At 50.2% G+C, this 10,146-nt stretch overlaps 2 protein-coding genes across 2 annotated transcripts; one reads left to right on the forward strand and one right to left on the reverse strand.

The window, feature by feature from the left end:
• Positions 1-423: 423 nt before the first annotated feature.
• Positions 424-1,958, forward strand: N7533_009111 (AIM24 family protein; the record flags this gene model as incomplete). The annotated part of the gene is made up of 7 exons (XM_057105761.1): positions 424-595; positions 660-778; positions 847-918; positions 977-1,147; positions 1,203-1,321; positions 1,376-1,595; positions 1,656-1,958. The coding sequence occupies 7 exons, from the start codon at positions 424-426 to the stop codon at positions 1,956-1,958; spliced, it is 1,176 nt and encodes a 391-aa protein (XP_056957210.1).
• Positions 1,959-2,278: 320 nt separating this feature from the next.
• N7533_009112 (alpha/beta hydrolase) lies at positions 2,279-3,373 on the reverse strand (the record flags this gene model as incomplete). Its single annotated transcript, XM_057105762.1, has 2 exons — positions 2,279-3,114; positions 3,193-3,373. The coding sequence occupies 2 exons, from the start codon at positions 3,371-3,373 to the stop codon at positions 2,279-2,281; spliced, it is 1,017 nt and encodes a 338-aa protein (XP_056957211.1).
• Positions 3,374-10,146: the final 6,773 nt, after the last annotated feature.

Consider the following 10,146-nt stretch of genomic DNA (forward strand, 5'->3'; position numbering starts at 1 on the left):
TGGCTGGTATGGTCTGATTGTACTCAAGGGAGCATAATGTAGCTCATACAAGGCGAATGGTGTGTACAGCTCCCTCCTGATGGTTTGCGGGGGGGCAAGCTGGAGAGCTGCCGGCTTCGGAGGAAACGATAAGGTCGGGTGGTTACGTTTTCACCGCAGGTTTGGGGAATGGTCGAGGGAGTGAGAAAATAGAAACCAGGAGTCAAAATCAGGATCCGGCAGCGAAGAAAAGCAAAATCCCCGGTGGGAGCTTCAGTAGTCGCTGTCGCAATCGGCGGCGGGCGTGGTGTACTTGAGTAGTTTGGGGCTGCGGAGGACCTTCGGCGCCACGATTTCCCGATGCAATCGGCTTGCTTTGCATCAGCGCCAACTCTGACGTAAAGTCCATTCCCTGCCACCAATCCGCTCATTGTGTCTGGAACCATGCGTCCAGTCCTCCAGCGAGGTGTTCGGACTCTGTCTTGGACTCGAGTTGTCCCTCGTGCCTCCCGACACGCGAGATGTATCCAGATTCGCGCGACTCCCTCTGAAGAGCCGACGGTCAACGGGGACCACTTACCCCTCGCCAACACGCCCAGCTCGGCGGAATCTCGAGGTAGGCTGTTGTGTTGTTGTTTTCGGTACAGCCTGTTTGATCATATACTAACGAACCAAACTAGATGCCCGGTTTGATGTCGTCGGTGCACCATATTCGCTCCTTTCGGTCTCCCTCTCGCCCTCGCAAAACCTATACACGCGCCGTGGAACTCTGGTCGGATTGAGTGGAAAGGCAGACAATGTACGCAACGAATGAACTGGGAAAGTTTATACATTGGAAGGTTGTGGTGTGCTAACTACTCACCACAGGTGGTTTCAACGTTGAGCGTTCTAGAACCCTTCCGCAGGGCTGTTGTCGGCACCCCATTCCTGTATCAGAAGGTGCGTCGCATGATATTCCCTCACTCATTACCGCGGACCGTCGATTTACGATATTTAGGTCTCTTCGGCGAGCCCAGTCACAGCCCTCATTTCCGTTCGGTCTCCAAATACCTCCTTCGCTGTGGTGAATCTTAATGGATCTGTGGATTGGATGGTCGCCCAGCGGCGTGCATTGCTGGCATGGACGGGCCGGTCTTTGTTCATTAAGCCAACAATTAACACTAGCCTGGTATGCTACGCCCATATGCCATGGATCTGGTATCGAATTGAACTAACTTGTGCAGAGCTTGTCTCACTGGGGTAGTTCCGAAATCACCGGGCGAGGATTGATGGCGCTTGTTGGAAACGGCCAGATATACTCCGTCGATTTAAAAGATGGCGAGCAGTATATTGCCCATCCTAGGTAATTTTCACGGCCGTCATGGTAACTCTGTGTTAACGCTAATATCCTTCGCAGCAATGTCGTTGCCTACACCATGTCCTCGAACCCACCTCGGCCTTACCGTTTCAGGTCCACAACCCTGAACTTCCAAGTTCCAGGCCTGAAGACCCTGCCTAGACTTCTGCAGGGTAACAAATTCATTCGCGATGTGTCTGACTCGAAGGCATGGAAGAACACCATGGGCTTCCTTCACAAGCTTCGAACATGGTCTCGAATGACCATCTGGGGAGATAGGGTGAGTTTCTTTCTGACACAATTATGACTGACCCACACTGACGTTTATACCCTCCCTCAGCTCTTCCTTCAATTCGATGGACCCGCGACTGTTCTCGTTCAGTCCCGCGGACCTCGCGTGAATGATATTCTGTCCAGCCGCGAAGTCAACGAAATCGCCGACTCTCCTCGAGGACTGACTCGCTCTCCTCAGCAGGTTGAATCAAGGAAAGAGGCGGAGGCAGCCGTCAACGGTGTCCCAGAGATCGCTCAGTCAGTCGAGAACCTGAACCAGGAGATTGCGGGAATCAGCCAAAGCATCGCCAAGATCCGCAAGGACGGCAAGGTTGAGGCCGAAGAGGTCAGCCACACCAAGGCCATCTAAAGGCCCTCTCCACAAGCTATTTCTTTGCATTGGACTTTTCTCATGGGCTAGAGGCGGTTTTTCTTTGAATTGTTTGCGACATCCTGTACAGTATTGTGAAAATCTTCGAATCTCGGCCATGTGTCGTTAGATCAATCATTATGTTTCCTTCGTTGATGAGATTGAGCTCTGATATCAGCTTTAGTTGTATATGTAGCTGTGAAGAGACAGCACCCATGATTCGCAAGCACGGTTCTTTGGTCTGCCACTACAGTTCGTCGACGAGGTAAGTCAATACATTGAAATTTCTCTGGTGGTCTCTATATCTAGATACACTGCATCTACAGAGTCGAATTCTGCAATCCACTGAAAACATCGTCAATGAAGCTCAACGCCTTACTATACGCCTCATTCGAGCGACTGAAGACCACCGAGGTGGGATCAGTCGAGAACGCTTCCAACCCATGTGGTCCATCCTCAACAAACAAGAGTTCCGACTTAATTCCTAAGCCTTTCAACTGCTCATGATGATCAATACTTTCCTGGGGAGGAACAACCTCATCCGCAGTCCCATGAACAAAAATAGAAGGTGGATACGAGTCATCCACGAACGACTGCAGAAGACCAGACTTCAGGTCCGAAGGAAACGCCGCGGCCCGCTGCTCATAGTCCACTCTGTCCAGAGCTCTACCGAGACCATCTCGCCCGAAGATGCCATCCAACATCGTTCCGGAAAGTTCCCAGTGCACAGTAAGGGCAAAGCGTCGCGATAAAGGGCCTCCCACAGACACATCGTCGCTGACAACAGTCTTGTCTGCCAGAAGCTCTGGGACAGCGTTCAGGTCGACGAACTTCGCAATTGATGTCGGTGGGCGAGCGCGTGTCCAGTGATCTAAAAGGACATTGCCGCCGAGTCCATAGACGGAGATAAGTGCGGCGGGTTTAGGGTTGGCGTAGATGCATGCTGCGCGGGCAGAATATGCGCCTGCTGAGAAGCCGCTGACGGCAATACGGGTGGAGTCTAGAGTGATAGACTCTGGTAGAATACTGTCAAATTGCGCGCTGGTAATGAATTGGAATAAATTCTTTGCGTCCTCGATTTGATCGAGAGCCGTGGTGGGGTGGCAGAGACGGTAATCTGCTGAGATGAAGATGTAGCCTTTCTCCTGGCAGTGGGCTTTTTGCAGTGGTTGAAAATTGGTTAGCGACCTGAATATTATACTATCTCTAGTATTCTGATTATTTAATTACCCACCATATAGCCACCTAGGGAGACCTCCGCGACGTGAACCTGCTGTCATGCCGCCACCGTGATAGTAGATCACCGCAGGTAAAGCCCCATTGACACGAGGAAGGTAATAATCAAGCTTAATCTCATGATCATCGACAGTGGAGTAGACCAGAGTTTGGCCTCCTTCTGGTAATTGGCGAGCCATTGTGGGAAGAGTATTCGAGATTGGAGATTGAGGGGAATGTTGGATGTTCCTCGGTCTGCTGGAGGGGGTTGACATGGCGGGATAAAGTCATTCCCGACCAATTCGTCATTAAGGCTTCCCCGCGAATCCAAGTTGTATATTCAATGCCGCTGTTTCTGGGGATTTATTTTCCTAATGAGTACCGATAGTCTTTTACTTTCAAATATTCAACTACTGCATCTTCTGGATATAAGCTTGGAACTCGAGTGGGGAAAGAATCCTTCCATATTGGAGAGAACCTTTTTCTACCTGAGCGTTCAGCAGCTACTACGGAGGTCCATTTCAAAAGTCTTGCGCCTCCAATATTACCTTAATTACTAGTGGTACTATCAATACTGTGTAACATATCCCCTATTCAAATCTTCCTACCCCGCTCTCACCATCACCACCACCACTACTACTACTACTACTACTACTACTACTACTACTACTACTACTACTACTACTACTACTACTACTCCTACTCCTACCACCACCACCACCACCACCACCACCACTATGACAGACATCGCCACACGCGCGCACCTGGGCAGGTATTAGCTATGAAAATATATACTACCAAAACCTCTGAACAAATTGCCCATGATACCGGTCTATCTAAGGCTACCGTTGACCGTATATACGCACGCGTAATTGAACGGGGGTTTGACTATAACTCAAGTCCTAAAATTATTGATGATCTTGTGAAGGATAAACCACGTTCTGGCCGACCTAGGAAGCAAGATTTAGCTAAAGATACTATTATATCTAAGGTTCAACATGATCGTTTTGGATGAGAGAAATCGTATGCTAATATTACTGGTGACCTTAGTCTTAATGGCCTTGATATTTCTGCTACAACAATATAGCGAATCTTAAAGAGTGCTGGATATTATAAAATAAAGCTAACTCGGAAACCTAGATTAATAAAGAAGATAAGATCGTGGTGTCTAGAGTAGTGTTATTGTTATAAACACTGGATGCTTGATAATTTTAAAGATATAATATAGTTAGATGAAATATTGGTAATTCTATTACACCGACGTAGAGGATATAGGATCTGACGTACGAAAGATAAAGCTTTTATCCGAAGCTATATTCATAAACGATGGAAAGGCGCTTCTGAGTTTATATTCTAGGGCTATTTTTCTTATGATAAAAAAGGCCTATGTTACTGTTAGAGTCCAGAAACCGTATAAGAAAGACAAAATACGACTCTTGAAGTGGAGCAACTAAATTCTGAAATTGAGCCTATTTTAAAAGAGTAGTAGGAGCTTCAAACTTCAATACGTCGCCTAAATATTCAGCGTTAAAATCCTAGTAAAGAACCTGGATGGAGGTAGAATTTAAAGACTAGTAAGCTCTCACGCTCTCACGGGGTCAATCTAAAGGAACTGACTGGTATCGCTATCAAAAGATTATTCTTTTGCCAAAGTTGATACCTTTTGCTAAAGAGTGTGCAATCTTACGGCCAAAAATACAAGTCTAATTAGATAAAGCGCCAGCACATAACCACTATATCCAACAGCGTATTTTTGACCTTGCGAAGGTGTAACATCTAATATAGTGTCCTAATTCGCCTAATTTGAATGCAATTGAACCTACCTGGTTGTAGATGAAGCGAAAAATTACTCAAAAGGGTGCTCTGAAGGCTAGGCAGGAGGCATATATTGCTTGGCAGAGAGCTTGGCAAGATTTACCACAGGAGCGTATACAACAGTAGATTGAACGTATCCCTAGGCATATTCAGGAGATTATTCGATTGGAAGGTGGTAATGAATATTAAGAGGGCAGAGAGCGATAGCCAGGGGATAGTTAATACATGGCAATACAGTATTTTAGGACCAGGTGGTCCGTGCGGGGCGCAAGACTTTTGAAATGGACCTCCGTATGTAATACTGATAGAGTGAAACATGTAATGGAACTGGATAATAGGGTATAATATAATGGAGAAAGCAAATGCGTCATCTCGATCGCAGCCAAAGACACCTAGGTAGCCACGAGGGTAAAAAGCAAAACACACACACACAATTTATTAACGCCCGGCGGCTGAACCGAAAGGGCAACTATCGCTGATCTAAATTTACATGCCTTAGCTAATGCTGTGCCTCCTTGGAGCCCATACAAGATTCCTTTCACTGTATGTCATCTCAGATATCAATATCTTAGCGAGTCCTTGTGGGTTAGTTTTTAGTGAGTAGACTTGCTTGAAGGCGCTTCTCCAAGTGTTCAACATCCTATCCTCGGCAGTTGAAGCGCGTCTACCGTCTCTGGCACAAGGTATATAGTGGGGGTTAGATTGGGGTTGGGTCGGGGTAGGGTTAATCTGTGTTGGTCGATATGCTTAAGTGGCGTCAAGTCGGCCCGTGGTGATTGCAAACCGTATTGTGGCTCGCACTGCTTCCAAATTCGGCTTCCAGTTCTGGTCATCCAAAGGCGATTTCCCGCCTAGGAAAAAGGATATGTTGCCTCGGTGAGTATGGGTACATTGCAGCATTTCCGTCCGGTGCGTGGTCCACCGCTGACATCGGAAGAGGAAGTGCTCCACAGTCTCTCTAGCTTGTCCACATGCGCATTGGTCCGTCTCTGCAACGTTGATGCGATAGAGGTATCCATTAAGTCTCGCCATACTAGTCCGGAGCTGGGCTAGCACGCTTGCTTCTTTCCAAGACAATCGATCATATAGCTGTCGGGCGTGTTTCCCTGGAAGTGCTGCATCCACTCGCTTGGAGTGTTTCCCTATATTCTCTGGTAGACAATTTTTGGGGACTGCTTGGGATCGTGAGATGTTCAGTGTTGTCGACTTCATCCGGGGGACCTGTGCCTGCGGGGTAGAATCCTCTTGGGTTGCGGTCCGAGCCTGCTCTTTTGCTAGGCCTAGCAGATGATTATCTTCGCTGGTCGGGACCCAACAGATGTTGATGTGGTTCTCATACTTCCGTAGTCTCTTGATCAGCTTGTATGCTTGGTAGATGTGTTCCTGGCCCGACTGTTGTCGAGGATTCCTCAGCGTGAGAGTCGCCGCTTTGTTGCTCGTGAGTAGCATGACCCTGCACCGTTTCAGTCCCTGTAGCGTGCCCAGTGCGTATGCCATTGCTGCCAATTCGCCGGAGTATGGGTTTTGCTCTGCTCTTGCGCCCAGTGTGACAGAGAAGGTCTTCAGCCTCGGTTTTCGATAACGAGGTGGCCGCTTCTCGATCGCCACTCCAAATCCAACCAGATCGTTCCGTGCTGAACTACTGACCGCGATCCGCATGACTCCACCTGCTTCGGTCTGTGTCTCTGGGGTTTCATGACTATCGCTCTGCACACGCTCCTCCCATGGTGCCAAGGTGAATGGATTGATGGTTTCCAGTGATTCCATCTCGGTTCTTTTCAGCGCGTCTGCAACATGATATAATGGTGAACGGTGGTATCTTCTGAATTTTTTGATCTGAGCTATACTCCTGCGGAGCGGATTGGTTGCTGGTAGGGTATGCATGTCTGTCCACATCTTCACAGCTCGTTTCCAGACCCGGTGTTGCACTGTGGCGATGTGAGCCTCCGCTTCCGCTACGCTGATCGCGACTGTGAGGAATGTCCCAACAATCGCTTGCGCTCCGACTCGTTGAATCCGGTTGATCGGCCCAATATTCTTGTTCTTGAAAGCGTGCATCCAGACATTGGAGGCATAGTCCACCACCGGGGCCACAGTCGACGTAAATAATTGCCGCGCTGTTGCTGGGGATAGGCCACGAAGCCGTCGCAGCTCCATCGCTGCTTCCAGGCCTTTGGACGCCGCTCTCGCGATATGTTCCTTGTATTTGAGTCTTGTATCCATTATCACGCCAAGAATCTTAACATAGTCTTTAGGTTCAACGGTCTCCCCCTTAATGGTGAATGGCTCCGAGTCTGACTTACGGGCCTTGGAGGCGAAGTGTATAATGGCAGTTTTCTCTGCTTCAAAGGTCGCTCCACTTCTCTTTTCCCAGTCGAGTGCTTCATTGACGATCGCTTCAATACCATTCCGGTTGCTCTGCGCAGTCGGTCCAGTCACCCACGCGGTGAAGTCATCCACGAAGGCAATCGCTCCTCCTTGGCCATCGATCTGTCGCTGTACGAGATCTGCGTTGAAAAAGAGGAAGAGGATCGGGGACAGTGGAGAACCCTGAGGCAGACCAGCCTGTGGGAGGCTTCGCGCCTCAGATGCTTGGCCATTGATCTGGATGGTCGCCGTTCGCTCCGAGCAGAACACTTCGACCCACCGGAGCAGGACCTCCGGTATCCCTCGCGCTTTCATCCTCTGGAGCAGTCGTTCTTTGCAAACCCCATTGTAGGCCCCCTTGACGTCGAAGCTGATCAAACTTAGGACCCGTCGGCCACGCCACGCCGCGTAGATTTGCTCTTGTAAGAGTAAAAGTGCTTGCTCCGCGGATCGCTGCTTTCGGGCCCCAAAGTGACTAGTCGGAAGCAGGCCATATGTCTCCACCGCGTGTGAGATCCTTTCTGCGATGATTGATTCCAGTACCTTCCCCAGTGTCGCCAGGAGTGAGATCGGCCTCCAAGCCTTCGCAATAGTATAGTCCTCTTTGTTCGGTTTCTTTAGCGGTATGATCTTCGCATGTCTCCATTGCCTCGGTAACGTGCCTTCGTCCAGCGATGCCTGGAATAGTTCTAGGACCCGGTTTTTGACCGCAGGCCACGTCATCTTCCACACTATCACCGGTAGACCGTCCTCGCCCGGCGCTTTCCAAGATTTTGCGGCCAACAACTGCCGTTCGACCTCTTCCATGGTGATGGCCGGCATCTCTACCGGCGCTCTCTGCGGCCTGGCTCCTTCATCATCAATTCTGTCTGGCAGGGGCGGGAAAAATTTGGTCAGTAGTTCTTCTGCTTGCTCCTTGTGGTCAGTGGTAGTGGTTCCATCTGCCCTGAGGAGCTGCGGGAGCTTCCCGAATGCTGCGTCGTCTCCCGACTTCAGGTATTTCGCGGCTTTCCATATATTATTGTTGTCCGCCAGAAACTCATTCCAGTGTTTCTTCTTTTGTTTGCGAATAGCATCGTGGTATTGTTTCGCCGCACTCGCGGCCATACTTTCCAGGTGTGGTACCTTTCGCCCTGCTCGTCGCTCCGAGCGGGCGTGGTTTCTCCAATATGTGTATATCTGACGGAGCTGTGTTAGGTCTGCCGTCCACCATCGCTTTGCGTGTGGCGACGGTTTGGCCCTCGGTGTTAAAGTATACACCGCTTCCAATACCGCTGACATGAGTCGGTCGGTCTTTCGCTGTACCGTCCCTTCCGACGGATTGCTGGCTAGGGTAGTCGCGATCCTGGTATTGATTTCCTTCCATGGTGCGTTCTTCAGCAGAAGTCGTTCCGTATGCTGTGGGGTCGGCCACGGCGCATCGAAAACAGTCTCAATGGCGCAGTGGTCCGAGCCATGCTCTGTTACGTGTATTGCACACTTGACCATCGAGTCCGTCAAGTTTTCCGAGGCCAGAACGAGGTCGATCGTGGACTCACAGTCCCCAGTCTGCCCTCCGCCGTGCCATGTCTTCGTGCCTCGTTTGAGTAGGCTACTCAGAGAAAATTCGTTCATGATGTCGATGATTGGATCCGCCTCTCCTTGTCTTGTCAAAGACACGTCGTCTCCTCCCCAGAGTTGATCATGGCGGTTGAAGTCCCCTACAACCATGACCTCCACCACAGTCCCTGAATCTCGCTGTACCTTTGTGATTGCTTTTCTAAGGTGATCGCATGCGTCGTCCAACGCCAAGGCATCCCCTCCCTCTACGTAAACCGATGCCATAAAAATCAGTCGCTCGGGGAGGCGGATGACCGCCGCCGTCAGATCCGGCGACTCGATCGGCACTTGCTCCGCTTCCACTTCCTTATTGATCCAAAGCATACTTCGGATCGCCCATCGGCCCTCCCTCCAGGTAGAGGGAACCATCTTGGTCCATTTGTGATGTCCCATCGGGGTTGTCAACAGCCGGCCTTGAATTCTTCTCGCTTGGGGTTCCTGAATCGCCAGTGCCACTGCCCCCTGAGTTTCTTCGTCGTTCATTAAACTATCATACACTGCTCCCTGTTTCCTCACATTCAGTTGGATTATTCGGAGTGTTTTATTCATGACGTGACGGATAGAGCTTCTGGCAATTTTTGCTATATGATTCATGTGGGCCTCCGCATAGAACGCACTTTGGAACCGTTTGGGCGCAGTTACTATGGCGGTGGCCCTCCATAGCGCATTTTACACACCTCTGGACGTTCCTGCACTGGAAGGCCTTATGGCCAATCTCCTGGCAGTTGTAGCATTGCATCGGACGTGGTCGATATTCAAAGGCGCTGGTCACGCCAGATTCTCCCCCAGCGTGGAAGAACCCTTCGGCCAGGAGCCTCCGTACGTCAGAGCCTTTGGTTAGGTACACAACCATTGACCCATACGCCTTTGCACTTTCTTTCCTGCTGAGCCATGCGATCTTGGCCACGGTAGCTTCGTTCTCCTCGCTAAAGGCTGCCGCGACACCGGCTCGGATCTCATCTTTGTCATCTAGGACTGCGGCCTTGTTGACACTGTCAACTTTGATCGGGTACAGTTCGTCACGAAGCACCCGGGCTCCTGTGCCGATCTTTGCTTCCGCCGCCTTTTTGACTAGCTGATGCTCAGCTTCGTCTCGGCAAGCTACCCTGATCCGGTTAGTGTTTTTCGGGTCCACAGTGACAGCGCGACAGCGCCAGTGCATGTGGCCTTCCAGCGCCCGGATCTCTGTCTC

This window comes from Penicillium manginii (genome assembly GCF_028828005.1).
Source record: "Penicillium manginii strain IBT 31320 chromosome Unknown utg000006l:1.0-4164085.0:1.0-4166146.0, whole genome shotgun sequence".
Taxonomy (NCBI): domain Eukaryota; kingdom Fungi; phylum Ascomycota; class Eurotiomycetes; order Eurotiales; family Aspergillaceae; genus Penicillium; species Penicillium manginii.